A 19,519-nucleotide genomic window follows, 5' to 3' on the forward strand; every position below is an offset into this window, starting at 1 on the left:
ATGTCAGATGAAGGAAGGTGCCCGGGCATCGAAGGATGAATAAAACCACATTTACTCAACCCCTTCCGAGCCTTTCTTCTTCTCATCATCATCTTCGTTATTTCTTTCTTGGTATCCAAAGCATTTATCAACACCTGCCATTGTCCGATACCACTACACTCCATCGCCTATCAGGCTTTTTTCTGTTCCTCTTTGCAATGATGAATCAACCTAAGGGTGCTGGCCGCGCAGGCGGCACCATTCTTCAGGCTTTCCTATTCCTCTTCACCATTACCAATTTCTTTACACTTATCCTCAACGCGGCTACTGCTGGCCTGTACTGGGACAAACAATGGGGATATATCAAAGCGCTGCTCGTACAGGGAGTCTATGACGAAGATTACCTTTCCACAGCTGGCTCCCCCGATGTTTTTTATACCGATGTCACCAGCCTCGAGCCAGGCAAATTCATGAAGGACTCAGTACGACCATACCTGCTCCTCGCTGTTGTCGCTGGTATCACATGGGTCATTGCCTCCATCGCCCTTCTTTTCCTCTTTACCAAAATTCGACACTTCAATCACCGCGTTGCTCGCTACGTTTTCCGGGTTATAGGCGTGGCGACCTTCGTATTCTTGGTCATCTTCTACCTCACCTGGGCCCATACTTACAACTTTGACTTCCCCTTCACGCTTGACTGGCCCCTAGGCAAGGCAGCAGTGATTATGGCACACATCAACCTGTAAGTGTGATTATGGCAGTGTAGGGACATCTACGCAATTACTGACCATATCCCCAGGCTGCTCGGCATCTTCGTCACTTTGCTGGCTGCGGTCCTGGACACGCCAAAGGACTGGGCGGATCATGCACCTACTGGCCCCAATAGTCGCCGAACTAGCCAGGTATAATGGCCAGCCTTGAACAACTGAGAAGAAAAACCGGTGACGGTTTTGTGTGGACGTCTCGAGGTCAGGGGTTTGGTTTGTTGTTATCATTATTATAGTTCGGTTGGGCGTATGGTCGGTGTAGGCTGCAAGTATCTTTACACCAGTATATGGTAGAGGGTTTATTCGAGTATGCTTTCCTTGTTCTTTCAATATGATAATTCTTGTGACTCTGGAGCCGTGAAGACTTTCAAGTCAGTAGACAGGCCAAACAAGCAAAAAGCTCCCAGCACATAATGATCAGCCAGCATCTTCTAACGGGTATATTGCCATCATTCCTTAAAACTGAAAGCCCAAGACCTTGATACATTGCATCTCCGTCTATGCATATTTTACAAACCATCTCAGCGCAACTCAACCGAAGGAAAGTAGCGAGGTCCTGCAAAACCTCGAACCAAGACAGACTGTATATCAATATTACTCGTGGGATCGTGATGGGAGCTCCACATCTTGAGGAGTATAAATCGGCCTGATATGGGGGGGTCGAAGCGAATTGTGCATTTGCTCTTCTTCTTCTCTATGTTGAAACGGGCATGTGGAGAGAGCAGTTGACCACCACCGACGGCTCGAACGGCGTCTTGCGTAGCAGAGGCGTGAGCTTCCCAAGCTTCTGTTAGGGAGAAAGATCGGTTGGAGCGATCGTGATCGCGGTCCCGCTCCCGGTCCCGCTCTCTTTCTCGTTCCCTCTCTCTTTCGCGGCGGCGCGAATATGGAGGATCAAACCCTGAGCCGCTAGTATTAGCAGCACTACTGTAGAGGCGCCAGTGGGAGGGATGGTGGTCGTCGAGGTATTCGGGATCAAAGGGGTTACCGCCTTCATCGGAGTCAGAGTCGAGGGTTTCGAATGGGAGCGAGCCGATGCGGTTGGGTGCACGGCGTAGGAAACGGGGGCCGTCAAAATCGTCGTCTTCGTCGTCGCTGCACTCAGTAGTGACTTGGAAGTCGGGCAGGTTGGAGGCGAACTCTTCAGGCATCTGTGGTGTCCGTGGTTCGTAATCATCGGCGTTGGTGCGGTAGGGGTATGCTGGCCGAGACCTCGTGGTCGTAGTGCCATTCTCATGGTGCTGTACTGATATTATTTCAGTTGGGATGGGCTGAAGAACTCTCGGGTCCTCATCATGAGTTGGCTCATTCGTTGGCTGTGCATATTGAATTTGGTACCGGGCTGTTCGGTTGAGCACTTCGTCTTGGTTCATAGCCACAAAGACCATTCCCTCCCTCACGCTGTTACAGAATTAGCCATGTTGTCCGGATCATGCTGTAATGCATGGGACAACATACGGATGTGAATAGTTGGACGACGCAGGCGCCTTTATGACCAGCTCCTGGAGAGTGAAAACGGTGCCACCCTGATGTCTCAATACTATGTTGCATCTATTTCCCTTTGTGCAGTACACCGAGGTATCGTTTTTGAGGATATTCTCAGCGGCGTATGATAACTCATTGGAGAACATGCCCCCATCACAGCTGACGATCTCCATCTTAAGATCTCCTTGCTCGACCTGGCCATACTTGCCATAACGAAAGCCTCGTAAGGCCGGCGCGAGACGATCAGAATCCAGCTTCCGGCGCTTGTGCCGTCGATTCGAGTCAGGGAGATCTGAGGGACGGAGTGGAGGAGAGAAGTTGGGCGGCATGAGCGGAGGAGTAAGGCTTGGGTGGTGCTGAAGATCGAGAAGGGCCCGCAGGTGTGAGTTGGCTTCCTCGAGGTGTCGATCGAGGTCTTCGAGGTTGGAGGGTCTGGTGTTCTCGGCGGCGGTGGCAGCCCGCATGCGGTCAGTACGTCGAGAAGTCGGCCAGCCGTCGTCCATGGGCCGTTCAAAGTCGTCAAAGCCGGAGCCGGAGCCGGGACCCGGGGCTCTGTTCTCCAGGTTCCGGATGCGGTCGGCGCGGCGTGAAGCGGCTGACCAGTGCCGGGACTGAGGGCGGTTGGAAGAAGTCGGCGAGGGGCTGTCTCGGTCACGATCTCGCTGGGCGTGGGCGAGGGCTCTCAGAGAAGGCAGTCGAGGCGGTATGGGAAGCGGTGGAAAGTCGTCGAGGGGTTCTCGAGAATGGCGACGGTGGGAGTTTGATCCCGACCGGCCAGACATTTTGGATGTATATGTATGTATGAATTAACGGCGGGACTGGGGGGGTTTCACTAGTCAGTCGGTGGGCGGTTATGGCTATGGATATGGCTCTGACTATGACTGTGGATGTGGATGCGAGTTATGACGTGGGGTTGAACTGAAGCGAAGCGAAGAGGGATGGCCGCTGATGGTCCCGTCTTTTGTCAGATGAAATGTGACCAAAATAGCAATGATGATGGTTTGAGGAGTGGCCGTTAATCGTTGTCGTCCAAGGGACAGCAGTTAAGCAGTATTGGCGCAAGGGTACACTTGGCTCTCCGGGAGTAATAAACTCGTTGATCTCGTCGTGAGTTAAGTGAGAAGAACCCCCGAATCACAGCCTGATTGTGGTGTCTTCTCGATGGCGACAATGGTTGAGCAACAGGCTAGGGATTGGATACTGTGCGAATGACTCTGCCGTGGGGGGGTTTATGTCAGTCAATCATCATTGGCCTTTGCTTTTCGCTGAGCCGTCCTACCTGTTATTTCATGCTCATCCTTGACATAGGTAGGTAGGCAATACAGGTAGGTATCATGCGCCTTTTTTCTGTATCTATTCTCTCTATCTTGCAGTTTTTCTACTACTGCCAAGGTTGTCTTCCAGCCAAAGGTCAGGCGTACCACGGCACATGAGCCGTGGCTCTGAGTAAAAAGTCGCCGTTCTTTGGCGGGGGCGAGCGGAGAGACGGCGTGGTAGCAAAGACGCCAGTAGAGACGAATATTCGTTGATAGCTTAACTTGGCGGTAGCGGTGAGATATTGCAGCAAGTATTGGGTTAGGTATGCAAAGCCTCCAAGGGAGAAAAGGGACAGATCTGTTGTGAGAGGTGACAGTTGTAAAGAAGTGACATAGCCAGGGCTGGGCTGGGCTGACTGACCTTTTGAGCCGTCCATGATGGATGGTATGGGGGATAAAGGCGGTAAAAGCCACATCAAGGGATAGGCCACGACTTTGGGTCCCAGCACTGTATCCGTTCGTCCAGAAGCTCAACTTGAGCAAAGGCCAGGTTCTTATATGCACTGTAGTCAGTTTATAGTAAGAAACCTTGGTCTGGTGTTGCAGCATGGCTGAACTCGTACCAATTATGTGTAACATTGTGCGAGTATCATGTTGTATTCAACTATCAGGGCAAATGGCAAACAACTCAAACCCGATAAAACAAATGGTAACTTGGAAACTATTTTCTAGGTTTGCTAACAATTAAATGTCCTTATTAAACCTCAATGTTCAGTCACGTATGCATTGTTGGTTGTTCGTTGTACCAAATGTGCGTGAAGCATGCGCCTAAGAAGTCACATATTTCCCTATATTGCCTACCTATGAACACTACATAACTGTCAAAGTTTTTTTTTTTTTTTTTTTTTGGCGACGGGCATCTTCCTTTCAGTCTGGGAAGAAACAGAAGAGGAGCTACCTACCTCGTATCATCCCCCTGCAGCCTGTACGTGATATGCTTGCATCAAGTAGACCAGACGCAAGTCATGTCCCTGCAACACCAACTTCTTGACCCAGTTAGCCTCGTTCTCTCTATAAGGAAGGTAATGATATATTCAAAACCGTATAGTTGCTGTGTTACATTTTAAAATCACTCTTTTTGTTATTTCTGCTGTTTACTGCTACCTTAGGTAAGTCTTTGCGAGTTGAGGGCGATAGGTATAACCCAAGGTACTCATATTTCGTTAATTGCACGTGATATTAGGGGACCCTTTGTGACTGCGATCTAGTTCCCGCTTGTCGGGACGAAATGAGGTGGTTTCGATTCAGCAAACAGCTCCGAGCTACATTAACATTGGAGAAAACTCCAAATATTTACCTAAAATACAGTATATGAGTGGACTCCACTTCACTTGCAGCATACCTAGGTACCTACTTACAGAGGGATACTCTGCGTTGTGTACTGTGAATTGTTTAGGCATCTCTGATATCGTCGTTACCTGACTAATGGGTCATCCATGGCCTTACAGCAGCCTTGAAATTCCCCAGAGCGCGTTAGAGACCCACCAAGCGGTACCTACAGAACGTACCCACGTCGATCCCACTAACAAATTTCATCCAGCCAATCATTGCAGGGCTAGTCCACCTCACTAACTTCCAGGTTCATAACTCCTTGACGTGAAAGCCAACATTCGGCCAAGTTATGATAGGCATCTTCAGCCTCCTTTTAGCAATCAAGCAAACAAGACAAGACGGGACGGGACGGGACAGGACATACGTACATACCCGCCCGTGGTCCTCTCTCAGGTGGATGCTTGCGCCGTAGATGAAAAGTGCTTTTGTTGACTGGGAGAAGCTGAATCTCACCCAGCAGGCTGGGCCTTTTCTATCACGCGTCTTCGCCTCATCTCCTTCATAACAAGCCTCTGCGATATCGCTCTACGGCCTTTCAGCCTTGCGCTGCGATAAACCACAATCTCGGCACTTCATTCGCTTGATTACATCGCATCAACTCTATCCTCCGACTTCACCCCAAGTCTATCTGCGATGGACAACTCGAACCAGGATCAAGGCCAGCCTCAAGCTGAGCCCCAAGCACAACAACTCCCGAATCCTTCAGTGCAAGAAGAGCAAATTTCTCATATCGATGCTAGCGCTAATATCAACGTCAACGGCAATGGGATTCCCCAACTACCAGAGAATCTCCTCAACCCGATGAACCCTCAGGCGCTGAGCATGTTGGCCGATCCCTTACTCATGGCTGATCCCTCCTTGATGGCCATGCAGATGCCTCTGGCTGACACTTCATTCATGATGCAACCTGGGATGGGCTTACCGAATGGCCAAAATGGCTTCAGTCTTCCCGTGGCTCCCCCTGCTACTGTCAGTGCTGGTAAGTCCTGCGCGCGCAAATCGTACCTTAACAAATCATTTCTAACGTGCGCCAGATGAGGTCGCTTTGTATGACCGCCAGATCCGCCTCTGGGGCATGGCCGCACAGGCAAAGATCCAAAGCGCAAACATCCTTCTCATCACCATCAAGGCCCTCGCCAATGAAATTGCAAAGAATCTTGTCCTTGCTGGTGTCGGCTCTCTCACTCTTCTAGACAGTGCTACTGTTACCGAAGCAGATCGAGGCGCCCAATTCTTCATCCCTGGTGGTGAAGATGTCATCGGACAGAACCGCGCTCAAGTCGCCAGCGCCGCTCTGCAGAAGCTCAACCCCCGTGTTCGTGTTCACGTCGATACAGAAGGTGTCAAGACCAAGGGACCAAGCTACTTTGCTGCCTATGATATTGTCATTGCCACTGATCTTGACCCTGAGTCTTTCAATATCATCAACACTGCCACACGCCTGAACTGCAAGGCTTTCTACGCTGCCGGTTGTCATGGCCTCTATGGTTTCATCTTCAGCGATCTTATCGAACACGACTATGTCATCCAGCGTGACCTGGGAAACATGCCCACATCCATTGGCCCAGAGTCTCGTACTCGCACTATCGTTGATGTCCAGACTCGAAAGGAGGGTCCCAAGACAATTGAGTCTGTCACCAAGCGCGAGCTCTACTCTACGTGGTTCCTCGCCAGTGACCTTGCTGTTCTTCCTGCCGAGTACACCCAATCCAAGCGACGACTCAAGAGTGTCACCCCCGCCCTGTCTTGTCTCCGCGCTCTCTGGGAATTCATGCAGATCCAGAACGGCCGAGTCCCCAGCAATCGCGATGATCTTAAGCTGTTCACGCAGATCGCCACTCAGAAGCACAAGGCTCTTGGCCTGCCCAGTGAAACTCTCCGCCCCGAGTTTCTGCGTAGCTTCCTTCAGAACCTCGTCAGCGAAATCTCTCCTGTTGCCGCCATCCTCGGTGGTGAACTTGCCCAGGACGTCATCAACGTTCTCGGACAAACCCAACAGCCTATTCAGAACATGGTCGTCTTCGACGGCACAACTATGGAGGCGCTCATGTACCCTCTGCACCCAGAAGGCTCGCTCGGGGCATCGCAACTCACCGACCATACTGTCCCCAACGGCGGTGCGCCTATGATTCTGGGCGGCATGGATGCTCTGCCTTTGGGTCTTGACCCAACTGCCATGGGGGCTCTGCCTCACCATAACAATCCCATCATGATTCCTACTGACCTTCCCCAGAACGGCAATCTTATTCCTATGCCCGACGGCTCCCTAGCCGATCCTACACAGCAATTCAATGCCGCAACGCAGGTGCCTCAGCAGCCTATGCAAGGGCACACGGCACAAGTCACAGCTGAGCAGACCACTCAGGAGACACCGGCAAATCCCGGTGCCTCGGAATCGAAAGAGTAGACTAGCCATATCGCCGAGATGCATCTAGAAGGACTTATCGCAGTGATTTGCAAGATCTTGGACAGGCCACTGAAGGGGGATAAACAATTCGCCCGTACTATATTATAATTTGGTCCGATCTCGAAAGTCAATAGAGAAGGCCCCAGCTAAGGGGACGGAAGACTTGGGGATAGACGATACCTCTGTATACTAAATAAGACTACTCACACAGGACATGCAAGGGGCCCGGAAAGATTTGATGTAATAATGAATATTCGTTTATATCTCTAAGCTAAACACCCCAGCTAGAATTCCGGGCTTAAGAACATGTCACAATTGCGATCATCAACACAGTCACTCGATTATCACAGTGCTTTTAGCTTATTGACTCTATTGTGCTCTACCAACATAGGTAAGCAGACCTAGCTAATATATAAGGGGGTATGACCACGTTGCCCTGATGCTTTTGTATTCCTGTACCCTTCCAAAAAGAAAACCATGATTGCCTTGTCGTCACCTCATTCTTCTCCTTGAGAGGCGGATATCGGCCCCTTCCATTGCATTCAAAGGGACTGCAAGCAAAAGCCATTTGTGATTCGCGTCCAATTCGCACTCCTTTCATATAGCAAAGCAGGGAAGCCAAATGTCGAAAACCATGTCGCATGTAAAGTCAAAAGAACGCAATGCATATTATCTGCCCCTCTATATCCGGGGCTATGCTTGCCTAACGCCGCCGATGCGAATAAGAGAGGGACTATGCCCTCATCGAAAACGATTAAATCAGTATATGATAAGACCGACTTTTGGGGTATAAGTGTTGGGTATCGTAGCAGCTGAGCTGCGGTAGTAATATGAAAGAAACAGCGGGTGAGCATTATCAGCTGTCGCTGAACATGACCGTGCTTCTCGAGGTGTAGAGTTCTACTATGAACTCTCGTCAGTGCTGTCAATAGTAATGACTTTTCGCTGACTCTTGATGATTTGGACATCATCAGAAGATTCGCCCTTAACTCGAGGCTCTTTGGCGGATGAGGAATTACCCTTTGAGGTCGCAGACTCCACATCTTGATCACTCGTCTTGTTGGAAGTGCTGGAACTGACGATCTTGATCTTCTTCTTCACCGCAGTCTCTTTCGTCTTGGTGGCCTCGACAGTCTTGCTCTTACGCGATTGAGCCGCTCTCGGCTTCTTCTTCGCGGGCCCAGCTTTAGTTGCAATGGGCTCAGCCTCGGTGGTCTTGGGCTTCCTAGGGCGCAGTCGTCGTTTGAGCGAATTGCCGTCCTCGTCAATCACCACGGCAACATCGTCATTCTTCTTAGATTTCTTAGCTGAAGGCTCAACTGCGACAACATCCTCGTCTGGTTGCGTGTCAGAATGCTTGCGTTTGTTCAGTTTCTGTGCAGTAGGTGGCACGCCAATAGCAGGCTCGGCGAATCGGACGGACTTGTAGGGCCGCGCAGGCTTAGCTTGCCCATCTGCCTTGGATGAAGAGTCGTCACCATTCTATCGCGAGTCTTCTCGATCTTGGCCAGGCTCGCCCCTTTCTTTGCCACTTCGCTTGCGCGTTTGGTTTACGCTCCATCCTCTGATCTGGGTCGGCCCGGAGCTGGGCAGTGCCGCGGCAGACCCAGTCTCCTTGTGGTCGTATGGGATGGTCTTCAGTTCGGGCTTATTCGGCCACGCTCGGTGCGCGGGAACGGGGGCGGGTTGAAGCTTTCGATACTTGTTCCCAGCGTCAGACGACCCTGAAGGGGTGGATCGATGACCATGGATCGAACTGGGAAGACCCTGAGGATTGTCTTGGGGGCTTTGAGCCATGTGAGGGGGCATAGGAGGGGGGTTCGCATACGTTGGAGATAGTACTTGATGGGCGTAGCCTTGATGAGGCGAGGTCACATAACCTTGCCCAGCAGTCTGCGGGTTTGGCAGAATTCGATCAGTCGCTATCGGCTGAAGCGGTGGTTGCCCATGTGGCTCGGGGCCAGGGTACCCTCGGTGATAAGAGCGAGGAGGACCGGGCGGGTAGTAAGAACCGGAGGATCGTAAGGTAGGTTCCAACAGTGCCTCATCCTGAAGAGACTGGTTACGTCCTCGCGAAGGTCGCAGAGGTGGTAGAGGCTCGGCGCTGCCATTGTGAGAAAACGGGATCCGCGCTGGGGGAGGGGCTGGGGATGAATAGTGAGACGATACTGGGCCTGGTGCTGGTCCCGGAGGTCCGGGAGGAGCATTTGAAGGCCCGGCAGGTGCTGGTCCCGGGGGAGGAGGTTGCGACCAGTACGCACGGGAGTAGCTCGGCTCGGGAGCACCATAGATACTCATACGGCGCGGAGAGTACCCGGGATCGATAGGACGACCGGCAGCCATGTGAGCATCACGGGGGTCTGTGCTCGGGTAGCTGCTATGTGACAGGTATGCCCCCTGATCCTGAACTGGAGGGCCCTGAGATGGGTGGGGGGGAGGGTAATCCGGATGTCGCACTGGCGGATGCTGTGAAACATTGTGTTCCTGGATAGGTGGATAGGCCATGGGTTCTCCAGGATGACCATGCACTGGGCCGCTTGGTTGCATTGACATCTGCGCGCGGGGCTGGTGCATGTACCCTTGGGGAACTTCGACAGGGCTGGGATTGTATCGAGGGTCAATAGGAGCCTGGCTTGGGGTGACAGGCGGGAGCTCATTAGTCTGGGAGACGGAGCTTCGGGGGTCATGTTCAAGCATTCCATGAGAAGAAACGGGGCCAGGTCCCATGCCGTTTAACATGGCATCACGGTAGGATGGTTGCTCCTGAGTACCATATGGCTCAAGCATAGAAGGCGCTTCGGGGACAGATGCTGGCTCATAGCTCATAGCAAGTTCGGTTGCTGGAGCAGTGTCGTAGACTGGTTCGGCCTCTCGGATAGGAGCGGATTCGTTGGAAGTGCTTACAACATTGCTCAAGGCAGCCAAAACATCGAGGCCAACGCTGGAACTGGTGTCGGGCGTAGGAGCAGGAGCAGGCTTTGAGTCAGTGAAGACATCACGAATAGCGTCGTAGCGAGCTGGCTTAGGCGCAGGCTTGGGAGCCTTGTTCGATTCTTCAGTCTCAAGAAAAGCACCAGCATAGGCAAGAACGGCGAGGTCAGTGAATCCAGTCTCGGGTTGAGGGGCTTCAGCGTCCTCTCCCTCGGGCTCTTGTTCCTCACTTTCTGGCTCTTGAGACTCAGAAGCGACTCGGCTGACAACAGGTCTAACTTCAAGCTCCTTGGCGGCAGTGCCCAAAGATCTGCTTCGCAAAACCTCATCAGAACGAACATATTCAGATATAGAGATCTCTTCAGGGTCGACCTCTTCAAGTTTGCAAAATCGTCTCATTGAAGCCCCAATCTTGGCGCGGTATGGGTTATCATCCGAACGACGGTGGTTGGTAGTCTTGAGGAATGAACGTGAAGCATGAGCAATCCGACCCGAAGGGTTCGCAATATAGACAACAGGCTTCCCTGGCATGACGTGTGGAGTCTTTTCGACCTCGGGAACAGGTGCGTCTTTCATGATAACACCATACTTAGGGTGCACACCAAAGCGCTTGACCGTGTCTTGATCAAAATCTTCGGGAACGGTAGTTGAGAAGTCGTAGCCATTGCACCAATGATCGACGTGAAGGCCGTTGCTGTTAGGAGTGTTGAGGTACTTGCCACGCTTTGCATGTGTATGACCCTTGCTGGAGTCATTCGTGGAGTCCCTGAAGCCTATTTCCCAGTCATTGAACTCAAAGGTACGAGGGCAGAAAAGGCGACTGTTAATGCCCTTTTCTCGCATAGATGGCTTCTGGTTATATATGCGGTAGCCCCACGGATCTTCATCGCCCATGTTCTTTGGCAATGGGGGGCTCCTTTCACGAGCAGGCAATTTACTTTGAGCCCGAGCAGCAGCTGCGGGAGTGATACCATTGACGAGAGCGGGAGGCTCTGGAGTCCCTGGCGCTGATTCTGACTCAGCTGGAGTGCCCTCGGGTGTCGCCTCGGCTTCAGCAGCGGAAGCGAGAAGACCTTTAGCAGGAGCGGGAGCAGCAACAGATGCGCCATCGTCAGCATTGCTTCTGGTGTTCTTCTTGGGAGTAGGTTGACCGTCTGGTTGGTCCTGGGCCCTGCGTTTGTTGACACCACGGCCACGCCCACGGCCCTTTGAAGAAGCGGTAGCAGCGGTTGTAACTGCAGCTGTAGCAGCCGCTTCGTTCTCGCGTCCCTTTCGCCACATGGAAGTGCCTTGGACACGAGAAGGATAAGGGACGAGATGGCCATCTTGGTAGCACTCGTAGATTCCAAATTCTTCGTCATAATGCTCATCGCTGATAACCTTGTACTCATACTGATCATCGGCAATCTGCGTTGTGCGTGTCAGCTGTTGCGCCCCCAATTACCGTAATGGGTAGATAATCAATTAAAGTTGGGGAAAGCCAAGTGGTGAAAGAAGGTAGAGTAGAGACAGAAAAGTCTGAAGAAAAACTCTGACTTACATCGACGGGAAGGTTCTTGTCATACAAGGAATTAAGAATTCGAGCACGGTTCTCTTGTGATTCGTAGAACTGTTCTTCAATCTCATCAAGGCCGTTCTGTGGGGAGTGGTTGTGTGAGTAAATTGCCAAGAGCCTCATAGAAATATCGGGTACGGGACTGGGTCACGTCAGAGGAGAGCGACATACCTGGAATTCTTGTTCAGCGACGTAATTGTCGGCTTCATGCAAATGTTGGGCGAGCTGAAGGTCTCTGTCCAGACGACGCTTGTGCTCGGCGAGTTTGGCATCGAGGTTTGCTTGGAGCTCCTCCATGGCAGGTATGAATTCCTGAACAAGTTTATACTTGTCTGGATTTTGAAGAGCATCATCAATAGTGCGTTCAGCCAGCTCTTGCAGGGCGGGCTTCAGCGCGTGAGCAACAGCTTGATAATTTGCTTTCAGATGCCGTTGACGCTCATAAGCAGCCTGTACGCGCGAATCGGCAAAGTTCTTTGCTCGGCCTCGTCGTGAGCCACCACGGCCAGCCTTTGCAGTAGCCGCCTTGGATAGAGCGGCTGTAGAGCCACCTCTGCCACCACCTCTACCTCGTCCACCACGACCTCTTCCGCCGCGGCCACGACCACGAGTGGAAGGTTCCCTTGCGGGAGAATCGTTCTCAGGCATGATGAGTACAATGGGTCATGTAGCTAGAGGTGAGGAGAAAAGGTAAATGGTGGTGTTGGTAGGTGATGTGAGGTGAGGTAGAGCAAAGTAAAGCAGAGCAAGGTAAAGTAAAGCAAAGTAGCGGGCCGGGTACCAGCTTTTTCTGGAGGTTAAAGGTGTGAGAATGTGCCACGCGCCAGTGACAGGGGGAGTGAAGTACCTGGGTAGTCCTTGAGCAAGGTAATGAAAGAGAGCGCAGAGGCCGTACGTGACTTTTGGCGCGATGAAAGACCTTGTTCGTAGCAGAAACGCGGAGAACAAAGAGAGACAAGTAGCCGCGTGCGTTGAAGGGGAGAGGATATGAAAAACAAGGCGCGCTGTGGTAGAGGAGAAGGAAGATGATTACGGGTGTAGGATGAAAGTGAAGTGAAGTGACAGTGGAGGAATCTGAATCTGAATCTGAGAGACCGGGTCTGGAGGTGTGAGGTACGTATAGATCAGAAGTTTTTGCCTGCTGGCAGTGACCGCAAGTGCCACGCAACTGCAACAGCAATACAGCAGCTGAAGCAAAAATTAACTAATCCGTGAGATTGGCCAGCTCGGTATCACGTAGAGGATGATGAGTAGCAGTGATCAGCTGGCGTGCCGAGTCGTTGAAGTCGTGAATATGAAGGAGGTTCTAATGTAATGAATGAGACGGAGAAGCACTTCGAGTCCCTTTTTTTCCCAATAATACCGGTCCCCCAGCAGCATGACCCAAACGGGTGAATCCAATGCGCCAAACAAGCCAATAAAAGCGGGGGTAAATCTGTCTGCCACTGTAAGTGCGCTGCAGGCCGCTGTAGAGTCTGCTAAATGCCCTCAGAAATTATACACCCCTGATCATCGGAAATCCACCAGCCACGCCCATCGATATCACCCTAAGCCGTTTCGGACACTTCCAGGGCACTTTTGAGTCAAATGATTGGCCCGGCACCCTTGATTTTCCGTTCACCGCGGCTCCGTGACCCCTGTCAGTGCTTTGGCATTCTGCAAGGAGCACTCCGTATTCTCTCGATGTGAGTGAGGCTTGACTCTGAGGTACCGCAGAGTTGGGTTTGTTTCCATTGTGAATAAGCACCTCAATGCCCGCATTGCATACCTAGGTAACCTAATCTAGGTACAATGCAGGCGGAGGTTCACCAAGACTTTTGTTATGCGGGTTAGCCAAAGGTATGTTCTGTACAATGCGACGCAAGAAGCAGACAACAATGAATAACAGTGGATGATCAGGATATCATGGATGTTCACGGTTCAGCCTAGTCATGGAGATAATCGGCTGATGTTCGATGATTTGGACCCTCCCGGCCTATCATTCTTTCACTCGCACGAGATCGGGTTACTGAATCTTTTCGGAAGCGCGGGAACAACAGCAAGAGTTGCACTTGATACAGGGAAAACTGCTGCACCCACCACTCTCCGTCCGTACGTTTGTAACAGCTGTTCATCCTGTCACTTTGCTGTGGAGCCTCACAATTTCTGTTGACGGGAGACAGGGCATGGGCATTGGAATACGCCACCAGTTGTGACACAGTCTTTGGAGTTTCGGATAACCCACGGTATTGCTATTGTCACTGTGCATACTATTGTGCGTTATTCATGTGCGATTTCTATTGTCTTGACGTGATGCAACTGCTTGTCACTATCAATCCCATGTTCGTCGCTTGTGGCACTGTCAGCTTGGTGTTATTGTCCTCCGACTTCAGCTCACCTAAGACGCCACGATCAACGTGGCGAGTCTTATATCTGATCAATTATGTTTAATTCTGTGAATATTTAGAACTTTACAGTGGTCAACTGCATGCCATTCTAGACTATCAGGTAGCTGTTTTTTGTCTTTCAAGCTGGGTCTTCCAAGGTCAAAATACCCAGGTGACCATTAGTACGTTCAAAAAGCGTAACGCTTAGAACGAAGAGACCCATTACATACCCAGAATTCATGGAGAATAACATAGATGAGACTTGTCCTCCAGAACTAATATATTCCGTATATTCCTGTGCTGTGCTGATACTTTCATGCACAATCTCATTCTCATCGTCTTATCATCTCTCACCCTAGACACTCATAATAAACTCATCTTCAGCCCCGCATTTTACAGACTCGCCTTGCACTGGAGTCAGCCCAACCCATGGAAGCTCCCGGGAACTAAACAAACGGTGCCGCTGCAGTGTCAACCAATCATACCACCCCACACACAGATCCGGTACGTACCCGCAAGACAAAAAAAACCGTAAGTTGCTTCAGGTTAATAAGGTAGATGGGCTTCAACCACGTGCATTCAACCGTGACGTCGCGATAGAGCCTCAACCTCCGAAATCACCATGGGCAAGAAACGGAAGCTGTCGCAACAGAATGCGCCGAATGCGCGTCCAAAGAAACTTCCCCAGCAGAACAAATCCGACCAGAAGAAAACGCCCAATGGCCCCGCGAAGAAGGGCAAAGGCAAGCAACAACATCAGAGTGATGATGAGCCAACGATACCCTTCGAGCCCCACCACCGCATACTGCTCGTGGGTGAAGGCGATTTGAGTTTCGCAGCGTCTATCATTCAGCATCATGGCTGTGCAAATGTTACTGCTACGGTTCTGGAGAAGGATGCCGAGGAATTACTGTCCAAGTACCCCCACGTTGAGGACAACATCGCCGTGATCCGCGGTGATGCTCCCAACACCAAAGAGGCCGATAAAGAAGACAAAGAGACGTCTGCCAAAGAATCAGAAGCAGGCGAAACTAGCCAAGGTAACCAGAACGAAGGCGAGGACACCAATGGCGAAAGCGACAGCGAGGAAGACGGCTACTACGACTCAGACGATCCCAACGCACCACCAAGACCTAAGCGAAAACTCACTCCCAACAACAAACTCCTCTACAACATCGACGCTACTAAGCTTCCTAATTCACTCATACGCGCTCGCTTCGACCGCATCATATTCAATTTTCCTCACGTCGGCGGAAAGTCCACTGACGTGAATCGCCAAGTTCGCCATAACCAATCCCTTCTCGTTTCCTTCTTCGAGCGCGCCATTCCGGCGCTTGCCCCAGACGCTGCCATTGTCATAACACTATTCGAGGGTGAGCCATACACCCTTTGGAATGTCCGAGATCTCGCTCGTCATGCTGGTCTGCAAGTTGAGCGCAGCTTTCGCTTCCAGGCTCGCGCATACCGCGGGTATAAACATGCACGAACGCTGGGCGTCGTGAGGAACTCGAAGGGTGAAGTGAGCGAAAGTGGATGGAGGGGTGAGGAGAGGGCATCGAGGAGCTTTGTGTTCAAAAGGAAAGAAGATATCGCTCCGGTGGTCGGAAAGAAGAGGCGGAAGGGCGATGATTCATCTGACGATGAGGATTGAGATGTAACACGAATAGAAACAGCATAATTGGAGTCTGGTGTTATAGGACAGCAAAATTAGAAATGCTGAGAAACAGAATTGAGTTCCGAAAACGTGGGACTTTATTTTAATCGGCATATTGCCAAGGATATCTCGACTCCAAGCTTTCCGTGTTTATTTCCCAAGCGGATGTTCCTGTACCAGATGACCGACTGGATGGATTTCTTGCGCCTGAACGCCAATAATCGACCCATGATGAAGCACGACTCTCAGAAACACCAGAACGGTATGATATTAATATCAGGCATCAAGACAACCCCCAACGCCAAGAAATGTCTCTGCCACTCGAATTGTTCGAGTAGCAAGCCCAGTAGAATATGCGGCCAACGCTGCCCCCCCGGATTGCCCATTGAACACAGGGTCCAAAATATACAGGCTGTTCGCCGATTATATAGTGATGGTACAGTGCGCCTGGTATTGGCCCTTTAACTCCCGAAATGCAAGTGTGATTATGTCCCAACCAAGCTCCATTAGTGCTCCTATCCGTAGACTGCAGTGCCGGGGACTCAGCAGATCCTGTTCTGCAACCCTTTTGCTCGTGCTTTAAGCTGACGTCTTCTGTGACCCAATCCCTCTAGCCTCGTGATTCAGGCGAGACAGCTCGTTGGAAGCATCCAGCAAATCTTTCTCAGCGCCTCTAGTGGCGTCCTCCAGATCCTTCGTATGGTTGGCCTCGTCTTCAAGCCTTTGTGCCTCCTCGTTCTCCCTCATTAATGCTTCCTCCTGCTCACGAAGAGCCTGCTGTTCAGCATTAACAACACCTTCCATGGCTGATTGCGGAGGAGGCGGTGGAGGAGGAGGAGGGCTGGGCGCATCCAACTCATCCTCTCTTAACCTCTTCATGTTTGGCCCATCAGATGGAGATATCGATAGCGGGCCTTCTACTTCCGACTCCCTCTTCCTCTTACGTTCAGGGCTTCCCAGAGAACCACTGCCCTCATTATCCGATGCCGTGGCAGCGTCAAGCCCATCAGCTGGAGTCCCATTAACCTTAGCTAAAGATGTACCCTCAAGCCCACCAGCGACGGAGCCAGTACTGCTTCCTGCAGCACTGGGGCCTTGGTCACCTTTCATCTGGGTATCTGCGTTTTCGCCCGCCCTTGGTTTCTGCTGATCACCGAATTTCTTAACAGCACGGTCCAAGAAGTCTTTGACGTACTGCTTCATTTTCCTCGCTTGCTTTTCACTTAGTGGTGCATTGGGGTCGCCGACACGGTTGTTCTTATAGTCGGACGAGACAAGCTTCTTAGCTATCTCTTTACCAAAGCGCTTCAGCTCCTCCTTAGGAAGTTTGTGATGGAATTTGTCGAGGACATGTTTGATGTGGGGAAACACCTAGCAACCTGTGAGTAAAGTCCTTAGCAGAATTCGAATGCAACCAACCGTGTTTTCGTATATCTTCATTTGTTTTTCGACTGGAAGAGATCGCCATTTCTCCTCCTTCACCTCCTTGGGTGGCGTATCCGCCGTCTTGGGGGTCGAAACTGAAGTATGTTTAGGTGTTCCCCTCTCAGTGACCTGGTTGATAATACTTTGGATCGCCAATTGCTCCTTCATAGCTTTGGACGGTGCCTTGACAGCAGGTTCCGCTACAGGTTGGGTAGGTCGCTGCCACGTTGTGGCGCCCTGCTTGTTATAGAAATAAGTGTTTCCTGCAGCATCCTTGGCGGTGAACCATCCTTGAGGAAGCCCACCATTGAATGGGGGCCTACGAGGGCGCCCGCCGTTCTGAAAAAAAGCAACATTCCTTTGCGGCATGCTGTTTCGAGGACCTTTCGGTGCGTCAATGGTCTGCGGTGACGCTGTCTTTGAAGATTGCGCTACCTCCTCGTCTCGACCTGCACCGCGTCGTTCCTCAAATGAGTTTGCAGCTGGTGCGTTGGGGTCGAACTTGCGTCGTCTGATTCGGTACGCCACCTCTAACTTACTCCACTCGTCGAGAAGGTATTTTGACTTGGAAGCCACGTCTTCGTGCTCGGATCGTGTCAGACCCTCGATCGTGGCCTCGATCTTGGAGTCCTGGATCTTGTTCCTTGTCAAGCGTGGGAACTTGTCGAGGATATCCAAAACCTGAAGGACAACGTTGTGGTCCTCGATAAAGGTGTTGAGTGTTGTTTTGAGAATTTGGTAAGCGTGCATACGCATAACACAGTGGATGACGCGCTCCTCGTCGCACCGCAGGATACGGTCCAGTAATTTCACCGCAATCCATTTCTCTTTGCATTGCATAAGAGCAGCCATGACCTTTCGCGCGTCGTCTTCGTTGAGACTGCGCGAAGGTATACTGTTGACATATTCCTCATCGTCCTCATCTGGCTTCTTCTTTCGAGGCTTCTTTGCCACGGAAGTATCCCAACCGTCACCTCCATCGATACCTAAAGCCTCGACAGTCGCAACAGGCAATTTGGTTGCTCGCTCAGTTTGTGTTTTGCCTCCAATGAATCCCACGCAATTGGCTTCCCCGCAGTAGCAGGGTTGGGGGTCAGCACCATATCGGTCAACATTGTAGTTAAACACCAACTCTTCCCCGGATTGGATCTTGCGCGAGGCAAAAATGCCCATTCGGAGTTTGTCGCCAACCACCCACTTATCAACATAGCAGTTGGGGTTGCAAGAGTGATTGCAGAAGCGACCATAGTTGCCCTTTTTTGTTGCGTCCACAAACTCGCTCTTGTTTAGCGACATGAAGTAAAAATGCTTGATACCCTCTTCGTCGTACTGCATCATTCGACGGCGAAAGGTAGGCTCATTGATAACTTCGCCAATGTACTCAAAGACGAAGTCATTGGCTTGTAGATCAGAGTCAGCGCGGAGGCCAAAGCCCTTTTTTTCGGTCTTGATGACAGAAACGTTGGCGTACTGCTTGCGCTGGAACCGCTGATTCTGGCAGCCCCCTGCACAATTTCCAGCCTCAGCGCTACATTCCATTTTTGTCGCTCGATTAATGCAGTCCGAGTCCTCGCCACATGCAATATTTTCGCCATCGTCTGTAGAGAAAAGTTAGCATAGCACCAGACCACAAGGGCTCAGTGTGGGCAACGTACGCCATTCTTCCCGACACTCGCAGTCCAAGGCGTCGTTATCTGTAGATCCAAGGTGCTTTGAGCCGTATAGGCAATCGGGAATGAGCTGAAAGAAATTACAAGATTCGGCGGTCATGTCGGGGAGGTGGTCGAAAAGGACGGGTTCGCGGCTGGCTGCCAACTTCTGAGAAGCCTTCCGAGAGAGCTTTGAGGGCCTGTTTGAGCTCGGTGTGTCTGCGCTTCCACTGCGCGACTTGACGCCATCATGAGAAGCGCTCGGCGATCGGGATTCTTCCTGGCCGCCATTCGTGACAGACATGGGAGTCCTCTCCTCCTGCTTCACCTGCGCGCCGTTTGTGCCCTCCTCAAGCTTAATTTCCTCCATTTTGCTGGTCGTATACTCGTCATCCTCCATTAGTACATCAGGAGCAATAGCACAAAGGCCAGGTTTGGAGCGTGGTCTCGGGATTTATCGAAGGTACTGGGCTGTCGCGAAGGAGCAGGACGTGTCGAGAGGTCAATGCGAACGCGAAGAATGGCTCGTCCCAAGACAGCAAAAAGGGTGGAGTGTGAACGCGGAGTTGGTGGAGCGGGTATATCCCAGGCGCATCTATTGCAAGGCAAGGGACCTTACGGGGGACGAAGCAGAAAGTGAAGAGGCGAGGCAA

General features: G+C 51.4%; 6 protein-coding genes across 6 annotated transcripts; 3 read left to right on the forward strand and 3 right to left on the reverse strand.

Moving 5' to 3' along the window:
- Positions 1-200: 200 nt before the first annotated feature.
- FOBCDRAFT_205190 (uncharacterized protein) lies at positions 201-887 on the forward strand (the record flags this gene model as incomplete). Its single annotated transcript, XM_031188594.2, has 2 exons — positions 201-721; positions 779-887. 2 exons carry the CDS (start codon positions 201-203, stop codon positions 885-887), a joined length of 630 nt encoding a protein of 209 aa, XP_031035859.2.
- A 143-nt stretch (positions 888-1,030) lies between these two features.
- FOBCDRAFT_47725 (uncharacterized protein) lies at positions 1,031-3,158 on the reverse strand. The gene is made up of 3 exons (XM_031188586.3): positions 3,108-3,158; positions 2,205-3,049; positions 1,031-2,147 (listed from the first exon to the last, which is right to left on the reverse strand). The coding sequence occupies exons 2-3, from the start codon at positions 3,011-3,013 to the stop codon at positions 1,268-1,270; spliced, it is 1,689 nt and encodes a 562-aa protein (XP_031035851.2). The 5' UTR covers positions 3,014-3,049; positions 3,108-3,158; the 3' UTR covers positions 1,031-1,267.
- A 1,926-nt stretch (positions 3,159-5,084) lies between these two features.
- FOBCDRAFT_166176 (uncharacterized protein) lies at positions 5,085-7,633 on the forward strand. Its single transcript, XM_031188584.3, has 2 exons — positions 5,085-5,858; positions 5,914-7,633. Exons 1-2 carry the CDS (start codon positions 5,513-5,515, stop codon positions 7,284-7,286), a joined length of 1,719 nt encoding a protein of 572 aa, XP_031035849.2. The 5' UTR covers positions 5,085-5,512; the 3' UTR covers positions 7,287-7,633.
- Positions 7,634-8,189: 556 nt separating this feature from the next.
- On the reverse strand, positions 8,190-12,420 carry FOBCDRAFT_278031 (uncharacterized protein; the record flags this gene model as incomplete). The annotated part of the gene is made up of 4 exons (XM_031188582.3): positions 8,190-8,768; positions 8,841-11,624; positions 11,758-11,853; positions 11,944-12,420. 4 exons carry the CDS (start codon positions 12,418-12,420, stop codon positions 8,190-8,192), a joined length of 3,936 nt encoding a protein of 1,311 aa, XP_031035847.3.
- Positions 12,421-14,701: 2,281 nt separating this feature from the next.
- FOBCDRAFT_47757 (25S rRNA (uracil2634-N3)-methyltransferase) lies at positions 14,702-15,840 on the forward strand. The gene has a single exon (XM_031188581.3). The coding sequence runs from the start codon at positions 14,761-14,763 to the stop codon at positions 15,787-15,789; it is 1,029 nt and encodes a 342-aa protein (XP_031035846.2). The 5' UTR covers positions 14,702-14,760; the 3' UTR covers positions 15,790-15,840.
- Positions 15,841-16,173: 333 nt separating this feature from the next.
- Positions 16,174-19,426, reverse strand: FOBCDRAFT_47763 (uncharacterized protein). The gene is made up of 3 exons (XM_031188580.3): positions 18,873-19,426; positions 17,212-18,815; positions 16,174-17,163 (listed from the first exon to the last, which is right to left on the reverse strand). The coding sequence occupies exons 1-3, from the start codon at positions 19,264-19,266 to the stop codon at positions 16,372-16,374; spliced, it is 2,790 nt and encodes a 929-aa protein (XP_031035845.3). The 5' UTR covers positions 19,267-19,426; the 3' UTR covers positions 16,174-16,371.
- Positions 19,427-19,519: the final 93 nt, after the last annotated feature.

This window comes from Fusarium oxysporum, chromosome VIII (assembly GCF_013085055.1).
Source record: "Fusarium oxysporum Fo47 chromosome VIII, complete sequence".
Taxonomy (NCBI): Eukaryota; Fungi; Ascomycota; class Sordariomycetes; order Hypocreales; family Nectriaceae; genus Fusarium; species Fusarium oxysporum.

Bases quoted from the DNA above. Each gene is read 5' to 3' on its own strand.
- FOBCDRAFT_47763 (XM_031188580.3), bottom strand. From the start codon at position 19,266: ATGGAGGATGACGAGTATACGACCAGCAAAATGGAGGAAATTAAGCTT. The intron at 18,816-18,872 runs GTACGTTGCCCA...TTTTCTCTACAG, and splicing joins CGAGTGTCGGGAAGAATGGC to ACGATGGCGAAAATATTGCA. The intron at 17,164-17,211 runs GTTGGTTGCATT...ACAGGTTGCTAG, and splicing joins TGAAGATATACGAAAACACG to GTGTTTCCCCACATCAAACA.
- FOBCDRAFT_166176 (XM_031188584.3), top strand. From the start codon at position 5,513: ATGGACAACTCGAACCAGGATCAAGGCCAGCCTCAAGCTGAGCCCCAA. The intron at 5,859-5,913 runs GTAAGTCCTGCG...AACGTGCGCCAG, and splicing joins CCCTGCTACTGTCAGTGCTG to ATGAGGTCGCTTTGTATGAC.
- FOBCDRAFT_47757 (XM_031188581.3), top strand. From the start codon at position 14,761: ATGGGCAAGAAACGGAAGCTGTCGCAACAGAATGCGCCGAATGCGCGT.
- FOBCDRAFT_47725 (XM_031188586.3), bottom strand. From the start codon at position 3,013: ATGTCTGGCCGGTCGGGATCAAACTCCCACCGTCGCCATTCTCGAGAA. The intron at 2,148-2,204 runs GTATGTTGTCCC...ATTCTGTAACAG, and splicing joins TCGTCCAACTATTCACATCC to CGTGAGGGAGGGAATGGTCT.